The sequence below is a fragment of the Seriola dumerili genome, unplaced genomic scaffold (assembly GCF_002260705.1).
Source record: "Seriola dumerili isolate Sdu_G_001 unplaced genomic scaffold, Sdu_1.0 BDQW01000219.1, whole genome shotgun sequence".
Classification (NCBI taxonomy): domain Eukaryota; kingdom Metazoa; phylum Chordata; class Actinopteri; order Carangiformes; family Carangidae; genus Seriola; species Seriola dumerili.
Window position 1 is genome coordinate 8,884,138 of NW_019174474.1, and position 26,737 is coordinate 8,910,874.

General features: G+C 41.8%; 1 protein-coding gene across 1 annotated transcript in view; it reads left to right on the forward strand.

Moving 5' to 3' along the window:
- LOC111228659 (UPF0606 protein KIAA1549-like) overlaps positions 1-13,335 on the forward strand; it is a 34,478-nt gene extending 21,143 nt beyond the window's left edge. The window contains exons 12-22 of the mRNA XM_022754653.1: positions 2,889-3,124; positions 4,112-4,248; positions 5,191-5,205; positions 5,641-5,846; positions 6,328-6,557; positions 6,710-6,854; positions 6,949-7,272; positions 8,858-8,910; positions 9,681-9,829; positions 10,395-10,549; positions 10,840-13,335. Of these exons, the coding sequence (XP_022610374.1) occupies positions 2,889-3,124; positions 4,112-4,248; positions 5,191-5,205; positions 5,641-5,846; positions 6,328-6,557; positions 6,710-6,854; positions 6,949-7,272; positions 8,858-8,910; positions 9,681-9,829; positions 10,395-10,549; positions 10,840-11,079 (1,890 nt within the window). The 3' untranslated portion in view covers positions 11,080-13,335. The remainder of the gene's footprint in view (positions 1-2,888; positions 3,125-4,111; positions 4,249-5,190; positions 5,206-5,640; positions 5,847-6,327; positions 6,558-6,709; positions 6,855-6,948; positions 7,273-8,857; positions 8,911-9,680; positions 9,830-10,394; positions 10,550-10,839) is intronic.
- The last annotated feature ends 13,402 nt before the right edge of the window (positions 13,336-26,737 follow it).

The following is a 26,737-nucleotide window of genomic DNA, read 5'->3' on the forward strand; positions in this document are numbered from 1 at the left end:
TCAATGTGCTGTAGGACTGCACAGAATCTGAACTTCTTCATCATTTCTTCTTTTAGATTAGATTAGTAAAACTTTAATGATTCCAGTGGAGAGACTTATTAAAGGACATGTTCAACTGGATTAGAAGTCATGATGCTGAGATGGGCTTCGTCTGCCCTTTTATTTTATTTAAAACCTTTTTGAGGTTTTCTTATACTTTCTGCATCAGTTCACTCTGAGAGACACAGGGTCAAGTTTACTATAGAGTCAAAGAACAAGCAAGGGTTATGTGATGCTGAATTATTAATCATTCTGGTGTTTAGATTTACTAGAGTAGTACACACCTCCCATATAGTCCAGTGTGTAGTACAACTAATTAATTGTGGTACTTAATTAATTGTGATAGCAATTCTACTGCCCAAAGAAATCCCAGAGCTTTAAAAGTCCAAGCTCTGGGCTTGGGCAAAATGCTATCATACAGTGTTTTGTCTTTTATGCTTTTTGTTTTGGTGAGAAGGATGGGCAGAAACCGTTGTTCCAGTGAGTTTAATCATGTGTGATACAATTTAAAAGTGGCTTTTATTTTGGATAGTTTCATTACTGTGAAGAACGCATGCAGGAATCTCCGCTGTGCTGCACTGACCAACAACAGTACCAGAGAGCTTTGTACTCTCTGTGGTGCAGCAGCTACCAGGGACTCTTTCATCATTAACTCCAATGTTGCTGACACAAAAATACCATTCTAATCTATTCCTAAAAATAATTTTGTTTGCATGCTGAATTACAACCAGTCTGTTTTCAGGGGTCCATGTATGTGGATTTTTCTTTTCTTTCTGCCTCTGTCTTTCATTCCACATGCATTTCTTTGGTTGAGCTGCGCTGTGAACTGAAGCCTTCGCATTGGGTTAATGCAATGAATCTAAAGTGCAGAATCAATTACTCTGCCCTCTCTGCCTAACACAATCATCTGTCACTTAACACCACTCCTCTTCTCCCAGCCTACTACGTCATTCAGAGAGTCAAGGACCTCCCTTCGCCAGAAACTCCCTCCAATTAAAAAGGATATAGATTTTAGTGAGGAAGAGGAGTATGAAGAAGAAGAGGAGGAGGAGGAGGAAGAAGAGAAGGAGGTTGAAAAGGGGAAGGTACAGAGCAGTGTCTGGTGGTTTGTAAAAGATGTAGTGGAGACCTAGTTTGTGTGTATATTTGCTGTGAATGCTGGCTGTTCTCTGGTAATTATTCTAATCTTACGCAGTTAATTACATAAAGAACGCAGTAGTCAATATTTAATAGTCCAGAGTTTGAGTTTTCGGCATGTGTCAGGTAAAGAGACGACAACATCATCACTCGAAGTATTTACACTATCCACCATTGCTTCTGCTTAGAGACCAGTAGCTCTTCCCAAGAGCAAAAAGAGTATGAGCAGTGAGGAGGAGGAGGAGGAGGAAGAAGAAGAGGAGGAGGAGGAGGAAGAAGAAGAAGAGGAGGAGGAGGAGGAAGATGAGGAGGAGGAGGAAGAAGATGAGGACAAAGATGAGGAAAAGGAGAAAATTAAAAAGAAAGAGATGAAACCAGAAGTGCACAGAAGACAAGAGAGCAAAGCAATGCAGAAGAAAACAGAGGGAATGAAGAAAGAAGAGAGAATGAAAATGTTGTCTAAAGGGAGGAGAGCCAAGGAGGAGGTATACTGTGTAGTAGCTATAGAGACTAGTGGGTGTTTGCATTAGTGGACATTAGGGTCCTTCTTTCCCCAGTTTAAATGACCAGACACAATAAGTCCAGTATTATACATATGGCAGATTTCACTATGGACTTAGTATTGGTGTGTTTGTCTTAAGATGTGGTGAAGTAGATTTATAGATGTCATTTTGGGATGTATCAACTGTTTGTTGTGAGTGTTTCCCCAATTTACCCTTAGACCACACTAGTAATTACTGTCTATAATGTGTGGGAGATATCACGAGCTGTCTGTTTGCTTTCATTCAGCCTCAGTGTTGATTATACTGAAACGGCTTTTACTATTTCAGCTGCAGCTTTTTGAATGCCTTCTTTTTCACTGACTGGCCTTGTTTATATGCTGCGGAGAGCAGCACACACAAACATGTACACATACTCTCTCTCAGGATTAGCAGTTTCATACTGGCAAGCATCACGCTGGATTAGCAGGTTTATACCAACAAGCCTCTTTAAGCCACACATTTTGCTTCAATAAACTCAGCGAGTGTACATATAATTCAGAGAATTAACAGGAACATGTCATGTCACTCTTCTCTTCTTGTGTAGCCGCATTTCAGTGTCATAGGACAAGAGTTTCACAAACTGCAAGTTTACTGAGATCAAATACTGAGATCTGACATCGTCTGTTTACTCTTTCGCTGTTGGAAAGTCTCGAGGGCTTTACACTCAAATAGTCTCTCTGCTTCAGTCTCCAGCCTCCATCCTCCACCACCTCAAAGGAGAGCATGCAGCTCAATGTTTCCCCACAACTCTCATCCCTGTCCCTGCGTCTCACAGTCTTTCCCTTTATTCATTAATGACTGTCTGTCTGAGTCTCCCTCTTGTACACCGATTCAGCAGTTATTCAGCCTAATTATGAACTCCAAACTTGTCTTTCCATCTGTCTGGCTGTCTCTCACCACTCTTGGTCTTGAGAGAAATTTCAATGCAACATTGTCACTGCTGTGGTTTAAACTGCAGACTCATGTCATCATGCAAAATATGTCAGTATGATTGCACTTGATGATGAACACCACATTACTGAATATTTCTTTAGTAAATATTTATAGTATTTTCAAACTTTCCTCACTCTCTCCCTTACCTCTCTCTGTCATATGACTTTCCACCTGTCTTTCCATTCCCTATTTCCTAAAACTGTGTATTCCTCCTCTCTTTCCTTTTCACCTCCTCAGTTGCAGGCTCCCAGTGTGAAAGGCTTCGACTTTGCCAAGCTGCACCTTGGCCAGCAGAGTAAGGATGATGTCATGGTGATTCAGGAGCCTGTCCCGCCAGGGCCTGGCCCCGGGCCCCTCCCCGTGTCCATTAAAGATGGCCTCAGTCCATCTGAGAATGGGGAGATCCCCACACCCATATCCAAAAACTCAGCCTCGTCCACCAAAGCGTCCCGCAGCGGCCGGAGGCGAGGAAGGTCAGTACTGCTGATTGTGCAGGGCAGGAGGAGAAAATTAGTATGAAAACTTGTCGACAGTAGGTCCAAATAAATATAGTAAATGGAAATATTAAATTCCATCAGGTTGTGTCTATATCGGTCATGCTGTTATAGTGTATGTAACAAAAAAAAAGTACCAAAAGGAGGCCCTGAATTATCATAAGCAGCCTATGTTTGTGCCGTGTTTTACTCGCTTATGTTATGGTCAACAGATCATTTATTATTGTCCTCTTTTCTTTTTTTTTATCCACCAATTTTCACAGACAGAAATGTGTTTTGGTTTTATTCCTCTTCTCTTTACAGACTTTAAGATATTTATTTAGATATTGAGCAGAGCTTGTGTTTTTCACCCCATCACTCTGATTTTCCACTTACCTCGGTTGGGACAGTCACTCAACCAGACTAAAATCTTTTGACAGATCCTCTGATCAATTATTTATGCATTTGACAGTGAGGGATCTTCATTTGCTCTTGCAGACTGTCTATATAGCTTACAGTATATAAAGTTAGACTGTATATTTATTTATTTCATTGTTTGCAGGGTTTATTTTAACTTTCTTTTAACCGTAGCACTGTTGTAAATAGTTTCAACAATTCGATTGTATAATAGCTGGGTTTTGCTTGAATATGTCCGTCATTACTAATACCTCCTAACCAACTGCTATGATTAATAGACTATATATGACTACATATGACTCCAACACAGTTATTTGCTGTTTCCTTCACTTTATAATCAGCCAGGACAAATTAATTGTCACTTTAATCATTCTCTTAGTGAAAATACTTTTCTATTTAGCTTTACGAGCTTCATATCACATTATCATTTCTTAGAAGACTCCCCCCAGCTTTTACCTTTCTGGAAAAGCACTGTTTTTGATTATGCATGGCATTTCAGCATGTTAGTATGTTCTTGGGCTTCTATTATTTATGTAAGTGTGTGTGTGTGTGTGTGTGTTTTTCTGATAGGATCTCGCCGTCAGACGGTGACTCTGTGGTAAGTGACCGTTCCAGTGAGCGGGAATCCACCGAGGAGAACCTGAGAGCCCACGCCACGCCCAGTGACAGCAAGCAGACCCGTAAGCTTCCCATCAATGTTTTAAATGGCAAGTGGCCTTGGCAACACTCACATCACTCCTCCAAACACAGAGAGCAAATACGAGGTGGGAGGGGGAGGGGGAGGTGGAAACTGAAGGGATTGGGTAGATAGAAAGAGATAAAGAGAGAGCAACTCCACTTGGCACGATTTGATTGACAAGAGGGTCAGACTGAGAGCAAAAGAGACTGTGAAGTGATGAACAAAGACGAAACAGAGAAATACTGAGGAAAAGTGCAGCGTCACCCCCAAGCAGTGACACAAAGATTACAGAGGGAAACGGTGAGAGTAAAAGAAACACCTGGTAGGAACTCTAGTCAATGGTCGAAAGAAGTCCAAAGAGAGAGAGAGAGAGGAGTGAGCCGGGAATAGGAGGAGAAAAAAATAGCTGAAGTTACTCTATCTGACAGCTTGTTGATAGATTCAAGCCTGCAGTGCCACTCAGAGACTACATGCTGGAGCCAGACGCAGTCAGGCACACAGACTTCAGCCTGACGCACCCACAGAGGAATGGTCTCTGTTTTGTTAATGATAAATCTCAGCCTGAGAGATTTATACACTCTGCCACAATGTTTATAAGTAGATTGTACATGAGACATACTCAGTATTATGTAATGAACCATCTTTCTTTTTGTTCCTTCAGCCTTTTGTTTTGATCAGTGCGTTTTCTGCTCATCAGAAGCAGCTCCTTTCTTTCAGACCAGAAGAGAAGCTTTTATCAGCTGTGGAAATGTATCTACCTAAATGACTCTTGCCTTTCCCTCCCTCTCTCTCTGTGCTTCTCTCATTTACTTTCTTTTCATTCCTAAAAATTAAAATGGCAGTCATGGTGGCCAGTCTTCAATTCTCTTGGCTTTTTTATTTTTATTATTAACTTACAGTTAATAAGGTGCTTGTATTTGACTTCCTTCATCTTAATAAAACTCACTTTCCTTTCTATTGTGGTTTGCAGGCAAGAATAGAATTGGTAAGAGTTTGTTCGCTCTCCCTCTGTGTCTCTGTAGACCTCAGGCTTGACCCCCAGCAGCTGTGTCTGTGTGTTGTCTGTCTGTTTCTGTGGTAGCTTTGTGTTCAGCTTGCTCTCACCATCCATCACTGTCTTCTGAGGTGTCTCTCACAGTGTAGAAACAAGCAACTTCACAAACAAAGGCAAAGCCGTTGTTTGACAGGAAGTTGGGAATAGAAATCCTTGTCAATTTCATGTTAACACCGGAAACATTTACTCCACATTTTATAGTCATGCTAATCAAATAAAAGGTAAATGTTCCATGGAGATCTTTGCGCTGTTGTCGTCTGTGCTCTGTTACCTAATTTAACTTATTAGTATTTAGACTTCCAATAACTGCACTGTGCTGACTGTGTTATGACTGAGTTATTCCCACTTGTTTGCCTCCTTCCTCAGGTCCTCCACCTATGAATGGTACGAACGAGCATCTGTCATCGGCCTCCATCTTTGAACATGTCGATCGGATGTCTCGTGCCACGGACGCAAGCAGGAGACTCCCCAACAAAGTCCAGCTTATCGCCATGCAGCCCATGCCGGTCCCACCGCTGCACAGCCCACCCATCAATGGCAAACTGTCAGACACCAACCAAATTAACAAAGAGGTTTGCTCTTTTGACTTTCTTGGAAAGCAAAAACTGTTCTCTTTTTTAGCAAATAAATTATTCCAAAAGTATAAACTATTTGGTTCTGTTTGGTTTGGCTTTTGTCGTGAGATATTGACAGACGATTCACGATTCTCTAAAACACATGCACTTCTGTTTCTCAAGAGCGCAAAAAACTGTATCTGGACTGGTGGCACTGTTATCTGCTGTCAAATTTTCTTCTTTTTCACATGAGAAAATTACAACAATTAATTTTTTTTACTTTTATAAATGGACTAAAGAAGACTTGATAGGAGCAGATCACAGTGTTGCAAGTTCTTTGGAGGATATAGTTCCCTAATTTACTTTTTTAAATAGACATTTACTCTGACGCTGCTGTAGTGCTTGTGATTTGTCACTCGCTGTTTGCAAAGTGTGTACATGTAATATTGTTACCCTACATTTTAAGGCACGTTTTGTAATCAAGTAATTTTCTCCTCAGATCCAGGTAGCATTGAGGCACAAGTCAGAAATTGAGCACCATCGTAACAAGATACGTCTGAGAGCTAAGAGGAAAGGCCACTACGACTTCCCTGCCATGGATGACGTGACCAGTGGCCTTGGAGACGTGAAGGACCAGGATCGCATCTATCAGAAAGCACAGATACAAATAGATAAGATCCTGGATCCAGATGCTCAGATGCCCTCCATCTTCATGGAATCGAAAAAGAGGTTAGGGTTCATGTTCTGGGTCAATGCTCTTGTTTGGTACTGTGGTGGAAAAATTGTTGTTGAAAAGAAAGTGTGTGTGTGTGTAGGGCTGATTTTCTTTTCTTTTTTTTTTTACTCATAAATTAATTAACATTCCTCCATTTATTTCTCAGTGGTCGTGGGAGGCGCTCTCCCAAACAGAGGATGAAGGAGCAGCTGAATGGAGGCATGATGGATGCAGACAAAGACCACCTGATCACTGAAGACAGTGATGCTGCTTACAGAAAGTGTCCTGGGGTCAACAATGTGGCCTACGTAGTGAGTAGTGCAGAAGCATCATGACATCTGTTTAATCGAACATACACTGTGTGTCCTTTCTAACAGCAAGTAAATATGTTTGTATTTATCCCAGTCGGACCCCGACCAAGGCCCAGGATCCCCTCACAGGAGCCCCTCCCCCACTGATGATGTCTTCCTGGGCCCCACTTCCTCTCCTCCAGGTCACGCCCCTCCCCCACCCCCCTACATGCCCCCTCAGCCCTCCATAGAGGAGGCGCGGCAGCAGATGCACTCCCTGCTGGACGATGCCTTTGCCCTCGTGTCGCCCACCTCCCAGGGCAGCACAGCGGGAATCACTCTCCCAGGGGTCAACAGCAACCCCCCTGCCTCCAGCCCTCCAGGCCGGGGCCCCAGACCCTGGGGTCCTTCCTACCAAGGTCTTGGCCCTTTCCCTGGTGTAAGTAGCCATCCCTGGCACTTATATCTAATGGATACTGTTGATAGAGCATTAACCATTCAGTGAGCATCAAGTCATTCTGTTTTCATGTAGCAGTGACCAAAACTCTGTGTTGGAAACAAATGGTTCTCCCTGGCATCTAAGCTTTTGCTAGTTTAAGATCCTGTAAGCTGTATTCTGTCCTGCATCTGTTCATTTCACTAATCTGAGGACAGACCAACAGAAACAGGATCCCTGTTGAAATTTGTAATAGCCCAAACATTAAACAGACACATGTAAAATCTCTTGTATTCACTATCTCCTCCCTTTCTCAGGGTTATTTTCAGTTCATTCGCAGCATGAAACCTATAGCTTCACGTTTAATCGTGTCCTCTTAGCAAACTAATCAGTTAAGTATTCCTCCATCTGTCGCCCCCACAGATAGAGCTGCGACCTTACAACCTCCGTCAGCTATCTACATCTCCTAAGACTTTACAGTAATGTTCCCTGCATATGCTTGATCTGCATTAGCTCTTGTCAGTGTAGGCTGGTTTCACAGAACATACAGACATCGACGTGTTCTGAAGATTTCTTGAACAATAAACTCAGTATTCACAGTTGTATTTTTTTTTACCTTATATTTACACTATAATATTGTGCATGTAGAACACACTGTGTCAAGAGACAAAGTAGAAGTTATCTATAGCATATCCATGGCTTTGAAATTCATATTGAAGGGTAGTGAGTTGAGTTAAAATTAAATAAAGGTTTTCAGTACCCATGGGTATTATATGAGAAGGGAAAAGTTATGAGTTGTTAGAGATGAAAGAGCATTATATTAGTGTTACAGGAAACTGTAAAGATTGTTGCCCATTAAATCACTCAGATTAGCAGTGAGGCCTACGCATGCTGTCAGCATTGTGAGTGTTAAAACAACCATGCATTCCACACTCTCAATGGAAAACTAGAAGCACAGTGCCTCATGGCAATATTGTGTTGTTTTATGGTTCAACTAAACATATTCCTATCTTGTGTATAGCTTAGCTGTCACTATGCTAATTTAACACGTCACATGCATTTTTTTAAATCCATATTTAAATGAATACAGCTGTAAAAATTGTTACTAAAAATGACTGTCCTGACCCTACATTCCAACACCGGCTTTCACCCAGTAACAGCCATAGAGAGAGACTTAACAATGAGCAGTGGAGCCATGAAAAGCCATTTGCTGGTTCTGCTTTTGCTGGTTCAGTGCTTTAATATGCTGTAAAAGGTGAGCTGTAAAAAAAGAATGATATCCAACACAACCATGCTTGCTAAAAACAAACATCGTTTACTACATGAATTGAGCGCCACTGCCAAAATATGCTATAAATACAATAGGCACAGTGCAGCTTTGCTTTCTTAAGAAATATGGACATCCACTGCAAACTCTCTTTGCATTAAATACAATATTTGATTCTTCTACATCCTGATATAGTATGAATATTATTTGTAAGTTGATTATTCCTAAGAACCACAAATGCAGACAATGTCCCCTGTAATCTCAAGGTACCTCTGTTTCGCTTTTTACTAAGTGCTGTGTGTCTTTCTTTGTCTCCCCCAGAGGTTCACTGAGCTGGGCATGTCCCCTCCTTCAGTCCAAGGCCTGACACCAAGGTTAGTAGAGCAGTCTATGAAAATTGAGTATTCATGTATTAATTAATAAATTATATCCTCATTTGACCCCCTTTTCTTAAACCAAAGTGATTTCTTATTGATCGGCGCAGCCTGATTCTTTCCACTTCACCAGTGGTAATATTTTCCTTCAGGTGCATTGAGTGCATTGGGCCTCATGAATAATGAAAGAAGAGTCATTTTTATTTTATTGGTTTAATGGATTAGGTCCAAGCATTGGTCTCTTAACTGGCTCCAAAAAGACCAAGACACCCATGCACACACAGACATTCAAACAACTTATCACAAGTGGAAATTTGAGCCCAGTGGAAAAAATACTGTCAGCAGCTGTCAAACCCTTTGTTTTATGTACTGTGTGGTTGTGAATTGTGAGAACATTTAAGACTAAATCAACTGCATAAGACAAATTTTAAGTTATATGTTGTACCACATAGAAGACACTGTGAAACCAGAGTTACAGACGACCCTGTTGATGGTCATACATGCAAGCACCAACACAAACATATATATGACATACACAGTATGAGCTGTTTCGTTGGTTGGCTTAACCACAAAGTAGTGTTATTGGTCTTTACAGTGAAAACTCCACCTAGACACCTGCCTGTAGAAAATGCTGAGTTGGACACGCACATCCTGTATTTTAAAGGCTCTGTTGGCATGACCTTGTGGAGACAGCAACTAAGAAAAACACTTTATTTTAAATGTTTTCATTAAAAAGCAAGTGAATGAAAATTAATTTCTTTGTGTTTCAGGCAGGGCCTTGGCTCCAGCTACCTGCCACCAGGAGAAACAGCAGGGCACAGTGAGCAGCTCCAGCCAGACAGCCTGTACTCCAGTAGGGGCCTATACGCTGATGAGCTCCCCTCATCTGCCAGACCGCGACCAGTGGGGGGGACTACAGGTACAAGAGGAAATTGCATACACAAGCTCATGCAAACACCCTCAAACTGCTAATACTGCAAATGAAGCCCATCATGTGCACATCTTCATCCCAGTTTCTTACAGCCTCATTTAAGTATACAACATTTTCAAAAGAAAAGATTACAAAATGCACATCTCAAGCATTAATACTTGAAGGTTGAAACCTAATTTATTGTCTTTATACAGAGGGTTTGTCTGTGGACATTATTTGCGATCTCCTCTGGATGTGGGCCACAGCGCTGTTTCTTACAGACACACACCTTCACCCCATAAACCCATCACACTCAGAGAGCCTTGTCTTTGTCTTAAATTATTAAAGGAGCTGGCGTGATGCTGCTGCAATCATGTGACTTAGACTAATAGAAATGGATTCTGGCATTTCCCATACGGAGTGCAGCTCAGCGCTGACAGACTGCTTTTCAGACTGTAATGATTGCATCAAAGTAGGATTGCAGCAAAAGGGGCAGCTGAGGATTGAGTGTTAGGAACAGTAGCTCTGATGTGGTGTGATGTGTGTGTGCGTGTGTCTCTGTCTGTGTGTGTAGGCGCCCAGCTCCATCATCTGACACAGGTGGGATTGTCCAGCCGGATGAATGGTTACCCAGCAGGGGTCAGGGCTCCTCCAGGCCAGAACGGAGGCATCGGCTGGAACCACTACCATGATGACAACTTCTCCAGGGTCGAGCCTGAAAAAGATGCAGTGAGTGAATCATAGATTTATTCATTTCAGATTCATTAAACCTGAAATGAAATGAGGCCAAGTTGAGAAACTTTTACTTTATTTGGCCGAGGGGATTTTTTTCTTCTTTTAAGATCTCTCCTGATTTTTTACGTGTTTAGTTTTTTATTAATGCCATGCTGCTCTGAAAAATTTCTACCACTTGATATTTTCTTCTACTTTTATGTCTCGATAGTTTCTACATTTTTCCTCCATTTTCCTCATTTTTCATTCCTCTTTTTCTTCTCTTTTCCTGTCTTTCCTGCCTTCAGTTCCTGGACTGTCCTGACTACTCATCCTCCTCTATCTTCCAGATGCCTAGAAGTGGTATCAGAGAGCCCTCTGCGCCCCCCTCCCACATAGATCCCCCTGTGGTGGGCTATCTTTCAGCCCCACCGCCCCTGGATACATCTCCTCCTACCCACTCCTCTGCCTCCCTGATCAAGGCCATCAGGGAGGAGCTGTTGCGTCTCTCCCAGAAACAGGCAGCTTTGCCCAGCTACCACAGCTGAAGCCCCAGCCTCCAGTCTGTAGCTCTAACCAGTCATGCCACTGACCCTGCCTGCCTGCTTCGCCTAATCTGACAATGCTTCCCATGGAAGTCCCTGAGGGTGTACAGCAGAGAGATAGTCCTGCTAAACTGAAGTGACGAGGTGGCTCATTGAGATTTCTAAGTGAAGAGGCCGCCCCTCATGAAATACTCAATGACAGGACGGTTGATACAGGTTGATACAGAATCGCATCAGCTGCAGTATGTCAAACCAGAGACAGTGTTATGAAATAAAGAACAATGTGAACAGAATATGCTGGACCTTTGGAATGAGACGAAAGGACATGTCTGGACTGGTCCTGCCTGTGTTTCTGTCCTGCACCTCGTTGTGGATCAGGGAAGGATCATGCCGAGTTCTGCCCACTGTGGATCCACACAATGGACATTTTTTGCTGCATTTCTTCAGACTCAGTATTCTGTGTCATGGTTTCATTCTCATGCTGCCTTCACTTAACAGATAAACCCCACATGACATGTATTTTCAAGACATTTTCTTATTTTAACCAACCATACTGGTATTTTGTTGTTTTCCATTGCAGGCCCTTAACCTCTTTATAACCATTAGGTGCTACTTCATCTTTTCTGCCATGATGAGCCATGCTATGCCTTGACACTGTGATGTAGTTCACCGGACCCAATCTACTGTACGAGCCTACAGTAAGGTCAAAGTTCACAGCCAGCAAGCTAGTTCAGATAGTACGCACAAAGGGGCATCCATAGAGACTAATAACACTCATAAACACCACTTTTTCTTTCCTTACTTACTGCAGTAGCACAGAGTTTTTCTGAGTTGATATTTTCTGACATTTTGACTTACACTTACATAATTGCTTTTTCATGTTCAACTCCTGTCTTGTAACTTGTTTTTATTTATGTTTAGCAGCTAACAGACAGCAAAATGGCCTTGAAACAGATAAATCTTCAAACAAGACTTCAAAGGCGGATTTTAAAGATGCAGGCAAAATGTGTTACAAATACTTAACAAATTAATGACAGTATGTACTTGACAATGATGTACAGTTAGTACTGTATGTATTCAGTATTTGGCTGTAATTGATGCACTGTATGCAGACTACTTGGTACAGCTCAGGTCTTTCAAAAAAAAAAAAGAGATTGCTAATGGACAAATCAGTGAAAAGACAGTTTGATAGGTCATGTGGATGAACTTGTTCATGAGGGAAAGTCACAGAGACCAGTATTCTGTTTCAACACTATCCTGTATTGACTATATACTCAATCACCATCTCTATTCCATGCAGTATTTAAAGTTTGCTTTGCCTTTTTGATAGCACAGGAAGGAGAAACGTGTACTGTATTTGCTGTCACTTATGGTTAACTTCAACCAGCCATGTTTATGTGCTTTTAAAATTTTCTCTGGATTGACCTTGCCTCATGTAATGTCCACCTTAAATGTCTTAGTCATTGTACTGGTTGGAAATCATTCTAGGTTACCTGTTTTTTGGACACCCCACACCCCATCCCTGATAATTTGTGGTGTTTTGGGGCCTGGAGTTATATTTTATTTAAATGAAATAAAAGAGGAAATTATGGATTTTAAAGGCAGGACCTAAAAATATGTGCGTTACCAGTATTATGTGGTCGATTATATATACTCGCTACACTAACAACAACTTTTGGCAGTGATTGAAACATTCTACAGATGTTACCAGAGTATTTCCCATCTTCACATTTTTGCAATGTGATGTGCCTTTTGGACTCACCTGAACAGATTAAGCACTTGGGGCAACAGCAGCTCTCTGTGTGTCCTATTTTACTGTCATTCATTCTGTGATTACCAGCCTAAAATACATCAATAGTCAGATCCATAAAAGTCTTGAATATTCTGTTATGACTGATGGTGTGGAAGCTGAATTGAAGTGACATCCAGGTAACAGTGATCAACCACTGTAAGAAGGGTTAGATTTTGGTTGTCCATTTCACCTCAGTGTTCAATGTCTTGTTAACAATCTCACACTGTATGCCTCCATCTGCTGGCTCTGTACTGTAACAACAGCCCATCTACTTGTGTTCATCCTCAGTTGCTTTTTTTTAATTTTATTTTTTAGTTGTTATTTTTTCATCTATTTCTATCTGTTGTACGTTGTGATAAGGATCTGTTGGCTGGCCCAACTTTACATTTGATGGATGTTGCATGTTTAATTATTGTATTTCTTTTGTTTGTTTTTTGCGCATGCTGTTCCAAACTTATTGAAATACAAAACAATCGATCACTTGGCGTGTCTGTGAATTTTAAGTACATCACCACTAATTACATTAGATTTGATTAGATTCCATCAGTTTTGTCATCTCATGTCATCCATCCAATAGAAAATGCATACTCACGGGCATTGTACTTACCACAAACAACCAGAGGGTGACAGCACTTTACCAGAAAACCAGATCCGCTGTACTCACAACAAGGACTGCTCCCTTGCTGCAGATGATGTAACCAATTCCCATGGATGTTTTGTAGGAGTCTCTGAAAGGAGGTCATTTTATGAGCGCTTCACTTTTAATGGAAGAATTATGAACAGGTCACAAAATAATGAAGGGGAATGTGTATTGTTATAGTGTCTGATCACTCTGGCTGTGGGGTTTGTCAAAGGTAACCGATTCCATTTTGATCACTGATGCTTCTCCTTTATATTAGGAGTGTGTGTTTTTCTTACGAGGTGAATATAATAGGCAGTAACAGTTGATAATAAATGGTAGCCAGCATGTTTACAGTAGTAAGAATTGTGCTGTTTTTGGAAACAAGGCAGCATTTCCCTCAAACTAATAATTGAATTCCTTTCAACCACAAGTCTGTTGTGGCTTCTCTCTTCTCCTTGTGGCGAAGGAATACTTCCTGCTCATGTATTGAGTTCTGTCTCATCCCATCAGACGCTTCCCCCCTTTTAATCCCATCACAGGATCTAAAGCCACTGAGTGATGCAGCTAAACACACACAAATCTCCTGACCCCCACTCTACAGAGAGTGGACCGTGCACAAGTCAGCAGGTATTAGACACTGCACACACATGAATAGTTGCTGCACTGATCTTTTTGCAGCCTGATTGTGGTTATAATGTAGCAACTGAATGGGAGAAAATAATCTGGCATCCATCATTTAAACGGTGAGAATAGTTGACTATTCAGGCGATCACTTCCTGTGTCTCCTTGGGTCTGATCTGCTGCCAGTCCTAAGCTATTTAACCCTGGTCTCTCTCCATGACACTGTGTCAGACTCCAACACAGGAGATTACACTGCAGCTAGGGAGTGGGTTTTTTTATTTGCGTGTTTTCACATTTTCTGACCGTAAATATAATCAAAACAGTTCAAAATATCAGTCATCATCTTTAATTTCAGTTTTTCCCCCCCCCCCCCAAAAAAAAAAAATTCTACTACTTTGGTCTATATGTCGTTGATTTATCACCCTCAGCATTCAAGAGATTTCTTTCACTTCTGACATGCCTGTATGTTTCTGTCCTTGTAGATGCATTTTTGTTGTTATAGTCAGTGTCTTTCTCTCATCCTCTCTATTTCTTGTCACCTGCAGAGCTTAAGAGTGTCCCATCCCGTCCCGTCCTGTCTGGCTGCCCCTGGCCCTCCTTGTGGGGTCTACCCCCGCCCCATCCTTCCCTCCTCCCAACAATAATCCTGTCTGTGTGTTGTCCCGTCCCGGCTCAGCTAGCTGAGTCCAGCCCAGCCCAGCGTAGCACAACAAGAGCACACCCAGGAGTTAATCTGGATCATGACGGTAATTACTGCCCGTGTGTCCAGTCTGTAGGAGGGTATGAGGAGGGGAGTAATTGTCCACCAAGGGAGGAGTTAAATAGGCAGTTCTGCCCACTGACCTTGGAGAAGACTGTGAGGGAGGGAGGGAGGAGAGAAACAGAGAGGGAGGCAGAGCAGATCCAGGCATTAGCATACTGACAGAGTTCCAGCACTGCAGATTTCTCTCTCTCTCTCTCTTTCTCTGTCTTCAAGCGCTCTCTCGCTTTTTAGTCTGCCGGTGAAAGACAGAAAGACAAGCGGAGCAGGGAGGAGGCCAAGTGTGAAACAAATCCTTTGACAGACGAGAAAAGAGGATATCTTGTCTTTTCACTGATCCCAGCAGAGAATTCAGAAGCACTTGTGAGTAGACTGCTGTCAGCTTCACATTCAGAGTGTGTGTGTGTCTATAGCTACATGTGTGTGTGTGTGTGTGTGTGTGTTTTTGGTATGGCAGTCGCTGGAATGAGAGTCACATCTCAGGAATTTTAGATGCAATAAGAACAGTTTCTCAACCACAGACAGGATGTCTTCCCACCAATGTATATGTTTGTTTTCTACAGGAGAGGTGTTGACTGTGTGTGTGTGTGTGTGTGTGCGTGTGCGTGTGCGTGCACTTTGTCACCAATAGCACGTGTTGTTCCTCCAGCTGCCTGTCAGAAACAGACATTCCTGTGGTCTGATGACGATGAATGCATGAATCCTACGATGGCATCCGTTACAGATGTTGCAGTGGTGTTTCTGGGGGAGGATGTGGTCCTCGCCCTCCTCCTTGTTTACCAGCTTCTTTTTTTTTTTTTTTTTTTTTTTTCTTTTTTTTTTAATTACGCAACGCACTGCTTGCTGCGCTGTTACATAGCATCAGAGTTTCTGCTCATGAATCAATGGCAGCAGGATTGGTTGGCTGACAGAGACACTGCAGCATCCAGGCATCTTCTGCAGTATCAAGCTAAGGGCCAGCTGGCACTGCTGTCACCGAGGGATGTCACTGTTTTCACTCTCACAGTCCCACATGTGTGCGGAGGAATGTTTACAGGGCGGCTGAATGTGTTTGTAGCGTTTCTCACTCTCCGTCATCTACACCTCTCTTTTTATGACCACAGGTCCAGCAGTGAGGATGTCACTGCAGCTCTTTTTTGTTGTCTAAACACCCCACCCCCCCACCTAACTTTATCATCATCATCATCGTCATCATCATCATCACTCCTGCTCTCTCTCCACTAGCCCTCCCTCTCTTATCTTATCTTTGCTCTTGTTATTGGGTCAGTTTCTCATTTCTCTGCCTTAATGTTGACGTCAGGAAACACAACAAGAAGGGGAGGCAGGGTTGTGAGACCTTGACTTCTGAGCTCGAGGTGCAGAAACAAAAGCTTGTAAGGGAAGGGTGACATTTTGCAAGCAGGCATCAACCCCTAGCGTCGTCTGTTTTCATAACAGATGAATAAGCAGTTGTGGGAAATAGGGGCAAAGGTTAGAGAAGTATAAAGAAAATAATATGATGTTTTTTCTTTTTTCCTTTTTTTTTGTGTGCCAGTGGCTAGTGCTGCCCTACTTACTGCTGCATGACACAGAACTATATTTTCTCTCAGGTTAGAACCAAAAGCAGCTGCCTTAAATTTCACCACCACACTTGTGGTGTGTCAGGTCAGGTAACCCTCGCTTACACACAGACTCTTCCACCTCTTGTCACCGATGGACGATCGCTTTCCTCAAGGTCACAGTGCAGGTTATCTCCATCTCCCTCCCTCCCACCCTCTGCCCTCCCCGGCCGGCTCTACTGTATCAGAAGACACAGCTCGATATTGTGCGTGGCCCTGTGCTGAGTAGGAGGCAGCGCTCATGTGATGTTCAAGGGGGAGCTGAATAGCTGTCATTCATAAGAAGGTGCCCGTTTGCTTGGCAGCTGCCCCCTGCTCCGACTTCAGACGCTGATCCAGCCTGTCAGCTGCCACCAGGCTTCTTCCACAGCCAAACTGTTGTCTCCCTCGACCGCAGAGGTTAACACATTAAACATGTTTATTGTGCTTGATATGAGGCGTGGTGGAGTGACAAATGGGATTAACTCCATTTAATGACGGGAACGTGGACTATTAGAACATTATAATGCGGAAAGCCACCCTGAATTTGTGAGATCAGAGTGCTTTTTCATGTTTTCCTGCAAAGTTGTGCAATATAGAAAAGTTTTTTGGAATCTGATAAGCGTGAAAATATATAGGGGAAAGGTTATCTACTATCAGCTTTTCATCTCGGCCCAAAAGCTTCATTCCTCATAAAGTGAGAGAGATGCATCACTTCGTGTCAGATAAGTGCACCGTGTATGGCCCAGTGGCAGTGGTAACTTTATAAAGCCACCCAGTATGCCACAGCTGATCCTCTGACAGCGTTAATCCCTGTTGGCAGACACTGGATCTCACTGCACTGCTGTCTTACACACCACGGCCTCTGGTCATTTACAGGAGAGTCAGCAGCAGCAGCAGCAGCAGCAGAATGCAGCTCTGGCAGGACCGGCCAGATGACTGGTAACATGAGTGATGACACATGGGAGAGGAAGGAGACTTCTGCAGGGTGTGCACTGAAAACACTGAAAAGCCAGCTGAAATGCAGAATGAGGTTAGTTAGACAAACTGTAAAGACTGGAGTGGATGAGAAAGACAATGGGCTAAAAAAGGGACAAAAAAATAGAAATGATCGGAAAATATAGGGAATACTTGTGTTTGTCTATGTAGGTTATACTTTTGTATGTGTGTATAACCATAGACTGTACACTTGTACCTCTTTTACATTTTGAAGAGCTTTCAGAAATGGTGTTTTGGTTGTGAACAGTCCAAACGATAATGATCAGATAATCCTGTTAAGCTATTATTTCCCTAATAGCTTTGTTTTCAGCAGATGGACACTGCAGGGGTGTATTTTGTCTGGTCTGACTGTTCTTTTGTAGATCAGGGTTGACTGCACAACTAACCTGCACATATCACACATTTTTTTTTTATCACACGTCATTAGTGTTTCAGTCCATGTTCTAAAAATGTTGCTTCCTTTGAAGATTTCTTTAATTTGGCTGCTTGTGGGAGTAGATGGAAGGAATTTGTACTGTTGGATCATAAAGTATCATTACTGTGATCCCTGCAGACCTGATGTGGATACGCTGTGACTAAACATTGCTCTATAAATAATCACATTTATGGAGCAACCGCGGAGTCCAAAACATTTTCTGTGCAGTTGCCATGAACACGACTGGGAACTTATTTTGAAAGGTAGCAGGAAACATTCTCAGCAACTTACTTCATCTTTTTAAAGGCTTCAGACAACTTGCCGCTCATTATAAACAAATGTGCTATAGCCACAACAAAATTGAGTGTTTCATCCTGATCTGAGGTAGATTACCCGGGGTCTTTGCATCGTTTATGAAAAATCAATTCAGCTGACTACTTTGTTACTGGCAGAGCCTTCATGTTCTTCCTGAGCTGGAAGCAGACATCAGCAAAATACAGTGTGCTGAAAGGACCACAAGGTTAAAGAAGACAGAGGGGAAATCTGAGAGTGTTTAGATCTTTGAAATTAGCTGTTTTCTGAGCCTATTTTCTGTGACTTCTGCCCAGATTACTTGAGCTCCATTTGTCATCTGTTTGTGCTGGATTTTTTCTTGCTGATGAAAATGACCCCCAGCAAATCTTGATTCAAAAATTCCTCCTGCCCTTCTGTTTAAAAACACCACTGTGCAGGTTTGACTTTGGATAGGAGTCCATTTTGAAAAAAAAAATGTAGTCTGGGGTAGGTCTTTTTGAGCTTCCTTCTGGTATCTGGCAAACCAAAAAAGTTTTTGAGGCTGTCCGCAGCTAGGGCTGTGGTCAAGACCACCTCAGCTGAATTAATGTATTTAGCAACCACAAAACTTTGGTGGTTTCCAAGCAGAGCTCGCCAAACTCTCCAGTTTGTATATATTTACATGCATGAATATTAAAAACAGAAGTAGTATAAAATAGGCCATTACTAACAAATTACACAGAAAATACACAGATTAGCCCACTTTGTTTCCATTTCGTTGGCTCCAGTATTTATTTACACAGCAAACAACAGTCAGGACTGTGAAATAACGTCCATCAGCTCATCGGTCTATAAGGACATTCAGTCATTGTTGTTTTCATACCCTCCCCCGCTGAATCAGTCATGATTCCTGTTTACAGGACTTGAGTTATTGCTCCACTTTCATCCTTAAGCACAGATGAATGTTGTTAGTCTTTGGGGACTTGACACCTGATGAGGACATGATGAAGGACAGCAAGACCTTTACACAACTGAGTTACACAGTCTAAGATGAAGGGCTCAAAATAAGAAGCATAGCCTAACTACTGGAAACATTTGTATATTTAACTGTAAGAAAAATTACATTAACATTAACATATGGACCCCATATGATCATGTAAAAACACTGCAGACTGCTGTATCTGCTTTCTGTTTAAATACACATGCAACATCCTCAGAAACATTTCTGATATGATGCTGATTTAGAAGGATGACACACACAAGTAAAAAACCATTAACCGTGACCATGACTTTATACAATGCCTCATGCATGAGCGATTGTCAGTAAACAAAGTTAACAAAGACTGAAAAAAGAAACATACTACGCCTATTAGGGTTTGTGTCTTAGAGGTTGTGATGTTTCTAATAGACAGAGACACATCTGTTGTAGTTTAGATCACAGCCATGAATGTTGGAAAGATACAGTTCAAGTAGATCTCCCTCTTGTCAGATGTGCTGCCTACTGCCCACAGGTCCTTTGTTTACACCTCAACACACTGTCCTCTTTCAGCTGCGGGTGACCTCTGACAAGAAAGAGCTCAGAAGGTAGTATGGCCTGAAAAATGTGGCAGGTTTGCGCACATCATTAAGTAATGAAAACACTGACAAAATCCTCCATGTGTCCCTGGCAGATGATTTCACCTGGCCGCATATTATAAACTCTTTAACGTGCACTGCGTCGTGTAGGTGATTATTTTTGTGTGACAAGCAGCTCTCTCCGATCCTTAGAGTATGTGCCCAAATCTGAAGAGAGTAAAATAAAATTTCCCAGGTGTCCAAAACTGTTTGGTTCAACAGCAGCTATAAGTCTTGAACACCTGGTTACCATGCTTTGGCAAGTCCAAGGGCAACTCATAGTCCAAAGTTAGTTCAAGAGCTGCAACTGTAACTGGGGTGGATTGTAGGCCTCTTATCTTGACCTGAGCCCAATCTTAGCCATAACCCTAACCATGTGTTTCTATGAGGCTTACCTAACCTAGACCTAACCAAAACCATGGATGTCAGAAATACATGGAACACGTGCAACATTATTAGAAGAGGACACTGACTTCGACACAAGACCGGCTAATATTTGGTCCTCTGGTGGTAGAGCAAAGCTAGCTACGCCAGCATTCAGCTATGGTTGGATCACATCAGCTGTGTTACCTACCTGGCATCAATAGCAAAAAGACAAAGTTAACTAGCTAGCAAAAATAGCAGCTAAAGAGCCAGATATTCTTTTTCTCAGGAGTTGCTGGAGAGCAAAACAGAGCTGTAAGGAGATTGAATTTTGGATGTAGATTCCCAAGGTGCCCACAAACACGACTCCAAAAAAATGCTAGTTTTTCTGTGTCTGCTGGATGTGTTCATAGGAAAACGCTTGCTGTAACATGTTAGCCATGCTAACTTTATCTGGTGATGTCAATGTTGTATTTACAGCTTGTTGATCTGCCCCAAAGTGCCCAAAAAACAATGAATGCAGCTTTAATACTTATCATTAATTACTAAGATATTTGCTTTAAAGACATCAGTCAACCTCTTAGATATTGCCTGCTATAGAAAAGTGTATGTGTGTATGTAGCACCATGTGGGACTGCTTGCGTATTCCTCTCGATGTGTTGCATTATTATGTACATGCGTTGTTCGTGTGCCCAGGTGTATATGCATGTGTGTGTAAGTGTGTGAAGTAGGCCAGCAGGGAGCAAAGATCAGAAGCTTGCGGGGCAGAGAGGCAGAAAACAGGATATGGCAACACTGAACTTTGAGAGGAGCTGAAGGAGCAAGTTACACGCCTGAACACATCCACAGGCCAGAGGGGTGTTGGCATGAGGTCAGACACAGGGTCAGGTGTTCATAAATAGATGCAACACACATTCGAACATATGATTCATGTCCACACACACATGCACAGAGAGGGGGGCAGAGAGTCCAAACTGGATGTAGGTCTTTTTGAGCAGCTGTCTCCCTGGTTCTTCTTCCCAATCCCACCCGGATCAACTTTCGGACAGGCGGGGTGTCAGTCACACAAGGGTCACCCACCGGTGAAACAGTCTTTCAGTCGTACTTGTGATAGAGAGATTGATAAAGATTGCTGAATGATAATCACTGAACAAGAGCATCGGGGTCGTTTTTTACACAATGCATTGACAGATTGATTGATGTGGTTGAAATTGTGAGAACACTATTGGCAGCCTTGTTGCTGAATTTTTTTTTCTTTGTTTATGGCATAGTTAGGAATGATAAGTACACAAAAGGCCTGATGAAAAAATATGAAAGGTAACTTGCGTGGGCAACGGCATTTTAAAACATCAAGTTATGTCACAACTTTTGAACTCTGATATCAGAAACATGACCCCACTTAAAAACACCATGACACGGTCAATGAGGAAGCTTAGCATGAGTCATCACATAACTGTAAAAGTCAAATAAGCCAGCAATCAGCAAGTGTTCCAGTCAACACATCAACATAAAAATAAAAAACGTCATATTTTTTCAAATTGATATTTGTTGACTGTCTTTGCACGCAAGCCCCAGAAACTTGAGTGTTTTCTGTGACTATATAAGCAATGAGAGAATGTCAAAATGAAGTCATTTGTAAAATTTTATCTAACTGCCTTCAAATATTTATGTCTACAGTGACTTTTTATCCAAATAAATCAGTTCTCATTTTTACTGACACACTTTTCACATCTTGGACGGGGCTTCTTCATCACAACATTACTAAACAAACACTCATGTAACCTAGAAACCAGTATTCAACATGACACAGTTGACTTGTGCACAGGGGACAGTGCTGTCGTGAACATGTAAAATGTACACATGTAGAGTCCCAGTTGGAAACTGGATTAAAGACAGAGTTTTCTGACAGGGTGAGGATTCCAGCTGGGCACTCATGCAGGTTCAACACCCGAGGGACAGACACAGTGAGCTGAGCATGAGCAGCCCTCAGCAGGAGAACAGGAGGGATTGTGCAGAGAATAATGTTCATGCCATTTTCATAATCCACATCTCTGTGCTTCCTTGAACCGGTTGAGCTCCAGCCAACCTGCCACATGGATTGTGGGAACCTTCTTTGCCCCAGATGTATTCTGTGTAAAGCCCTATTGAATGTGGTTGGGTACTCTGGGTGTGGTTGGGCTCTATTTTATACTTGCCTTCAGTGGATTTTTTCCTCAGCAAGGGGAGAGTGAGTTCATTTCAGGCTACAGCACTTCAGCACAGCCATCAGCAGTAGAAGTACAATCTTACCTGCTTTCGCTTGTCAGTCCTTAAATTATAACTGAGGTGTCTTGCTGCCTCACTGATCGCTGTCTTTCTTGCGATGTCAGAAAAGAAAGAAGACATGGTATCACACATAAAACATGAGTGACACCTATGCAGCCACAGATCCTATAAAAACAGTCACACGGACATGAGCTGACAGGGCCACTGTCCATAAGTGCACTGTCACCACGGTAACCTGTTAAATCACACTACAGTAAGGCTGACTACAGGATTTGGAGTTACCCAAGTTGGAGCTCCACACCCTTACTGGATGAGAAAATTATGGGATGCCTGCTCCGTCTGAAATGAGTGTTGTTCCTTTGGGTGACATCCAGCTTGTATACAAGACATATACACTGTAATTATGCTCTTGTGCATTCATTCTAGCTGCATGCCAATGTAGCCTCTGTTTGATAGGTGAAGTATAATAACTTCAATTGAATGGAAAACTCTTTCTGTTGTGTAATTTTGGTTTAACAGACTGACACATGCAGTAAATGACCCAATGGAATCACTCTTCTTACTCAGGTGGAGTGTTTTTAAGAGGTGATAATAGCAACCTTTCCTTTCCTCTCTTAATGAAAAGCTCTGTGAGATGGGGGTGGGGGGGTGGGGGGGATGAGGGAGAGAAAACAAAGACATGAGGTCACAGATCAGAGCTGATGTCAGGATGAAAGCTGCAAGCCAAATATGATTCACGTATACGCACGCACACACGCAGACACACACACAGGCATTCAAGGCCTTGTAAAAGCACAGCCCTTCATTAAACAGAAATTCATAGCCCAAGGAAACAGGCATTATAATGTTTTCTATATGTTGAGCTGTGGAAAAAAGAATGTTTAAACCCTTTTGTTCTCATCTTCTTTTTGTTGTTACTTTTCTCGATCTTTTGTAGGGCAGTATGGTATATCACTCTACTGTGGAAGTCTTACCTAAAATTCATCAGTGAGTATTTCAAAAGCTCAAAAGAGTCAACCTTCAAAGACTATATTTCAAGATGAGACATAACTGTAATTGTGGCTCATCATTTGCTTTACATTGAAGCCAGCAATCATTTCAGAAGAGAGGGTATCATATATTTTAAATTATATTCGTCTCAACGTGGGATAGACAATTTTTGGATGAAACTCTTTTTTCTTTTATGTAATTTGTCCACCATCTGGAAAGTATTCTGCTTTCAAACACATTTTCACAGAAACGCTGTTTGACAGGGAGATGTATTACAATATAACAAGAAGATTACTGAAAGTTGATAGCAATAAAATAAAACATATTTTTATGGATCATTTTTTGAACTATCCTCTTTCATGTGAGGATGAATATAATTGTGTTGACATGGGTATATATTATCACTATGAGATTTTAATGGGCCTTTTCACAATACAAATGCTTGTTTTAGAGACTCATTGAGCCGCGTTTTAGTATTTACATCCAGACACACTGAAGCAACCCAAATGTGCCCCACAGATCAAAGTATTATTTCATACCTTTGTGCCTCATGAGGAGCCAAGTCTGTAGAGCTTCATCAGGCCAAGAAGAAAAGCGGACATGACACACACCCTACAAGGCCTCCTCAGTGAGGTCATGCCTCAACTCTGGGATTAGCAGAATAGCTGGACTCTGACGTGATTCCCTCTTCTCTCTTAGTGTAATTGAAAGGCTGCATTTTCTGCTGATCTGTTTTTCATTTTGCAATTTGATACATTTGGCTGCGATGCTGTTCGCATTGTGTGTGTATAACACTTCTGCTGCATAAAGAATTGTTTATAGGAAGAAGTTTATAGGGTCTCTAACTCCAAACAAAAAACTACATTATTTATACTGTGGTCCTGTGACATGGCTTTCAACCAAGATGTAGATATGTAGATAGCATTTATCTTCATTCTGAACATGTTTTTCTTCAGCAGGGCTTATGATAGCGGGATAAATGCTGAGATCCAGGTCTTTTAAAGTTCTCAGGCTCTGAATAGAAATCTCACATAATTTGTTCTCCTTGACCTACTTTAAATAGAGGGCATTCCTTTTTGTTGACTGAAGGAAGTACTAGAAAGTATTTTCATGCCTTACCTGAGCTAAAAAAAAAAAAAAAACTTGGGTTAGTGATAATTGGTCATGATTGTGGTGTTTTTAGAGGTCAGCTTTGGGCCAGACGGAAATATCTCAGTAACTATTCGATGGATTGAATTTTGGTACCGGCATCCATGGTGCCATGAGAGTGAAGCCTTTTGGTGATTTCCCTACTTTGCCTCTGGTGCCACCATCAGGTTAAGTTTATTTTTTAGTAAAATGTCTCGACAACTATTTTATCAATTGGCATGAAATACAAACCTGGTGAATTTACGGCCCCCTAACTTTTCATCTAGCACCAGCAACAAGTCAAAATGTTCACCTGCGGTACCGACTGAAATATCTCTATTTGTTCCATGACCAGAATATCTTCCAAACTAATGACGTTCCATCAGGCTCAACTGTACTGTGTTAGCATGCTCACATGCTGATGGTGAACATGGTAAACAGTGTACCTGCTAAACATCATGTTACCATTGTCATATAACCTCAATTAGCTGTTAGCATAGCTATAGATTCTTATATCTTGTTGATACCATCATGCTCAATCAATTGCTCTATGCCTAAAATATTTGATGATGATGTTTCAGTTTCTGTAGTTATATTTCTGGTTTATTCAACCTTAATAGTCATTGCTGATACCATTTCCTGCTCTCAGAGATAATTGAATGTTACTCTCATGTAGCCCCAGATAATCCCTTCAGATCTCAGTACAGTATGTTATAGTTGTTGAGGGTAAGTGCTTAATGTCTGACTCAAAAAAGGTGTCAGGAAGGCTGATGCTTTGTCTGTTTGATCCCCATCTATGGGTGTGATAGAAGCTACAAAACACACATCCAAAATCTAAGTGTTGACATTGGAATAAATAAATGGCTCTGAACGTCTTGTCAAGGAGCAACAAAGCAGGGCAAACAGCTGAACAAAAGCAGTTTTGTTCTTTCAAAAGATAAGGAATTCAATCACCCTGTCTTCCTTTGATAAGATTTCCGTATAAAAACCACTGCTCAATGTTGTGTTTATTCAACATGTAGATAGTGCGTCTCCTCAATATCCTGATTCCCATGTTTGTCTTACATGTATGTGGGTGGTGAAGTGGCGACAGTAGCAGACGTGTGTGTATGTGTCTGTGTGTGTGGATTTCTGCATGTGTGGACATTTCTCAGAGTGCAGAGACAACAGTGCTGCATGAAGTGTAGCAGAATGCACAATAAATACAATGCTGTGTGTTTGGGTCGAGAGGTGGGGATGGGCCGCAGAGATGAGCTCCCTGTTCTCCCAGTCTTTGTGTCCCAGTCGTTCAATACAAGCGCTCTTTGTGCCAGCCAGAGATCACATGTCACAATATTTGAACAGCTGCAGACGATAGTTGTGTGTTTGCTCTTTTCCATCGACACAGAGGGCAGGGATCTGGTTTGATAAGATGGAGTGTGAGAATTTGGGAGAGCTGAGCAGTGTGAGTGTATAAGAGAAAGAGGAAGGGGTTCATCTCTGCCTTCTCTTTTGTTTTTGTTGCATTATCTGCAAATTCATCTTGTCATGATCCATTATTCAAATTACACTGCACCATAAACTGGTACATTATAGTGCAGTACAGAAGCTACTCAGTGTATCAAATACAGCATTATCACAAATAAACCAACAAAAAGAATGACATCTGAAAGTGTGTCTCTGAGTGCATAACTTATGTCTAATTGGAGAAAGATCAATTTGTTGCTATTAGACGCCACTAATGGACTGTGTTAGAAACCCTGTTAGGGAATTCATTGGCAGCTCCATTCATTCTGTCACTTTTCATTTGCTCCATTAGCTGAAACCTGTCAATATTAGAGCTGTGAATGTGACATCTATTCTTCTACTGTGTGCTCCGACTATGTGTATACACACCAGTACTATAAATCCCTCTTATTATTTTTTATTTCATGGTACACAAAACCATATATGTGTAATACAAATATAAAGTGTTTTAGTGTGGTGGTGGTGGTGGCAGAATATTCAGTCTATCCACAGTACTCCCAGGTCAGAGGAACTTTGACAGTTTTTTAAATTTTAAATAACTGGATCTTCCAGCCACCTCTGTCTTCTAGACATGTCCTGCTGTGTTATTGACTATCAGAAATTGACTAATAGCCTGAGGGCTGGCAGCAGGAGGCGGTTCTGTAGACATGCAGCACAGAGGGATCTGCAAGTGAAAAAAGAAAAAATCATTACAGGAACTTTCAAGTATCTCAAGGTATCAAAAGTCAGGTATCCA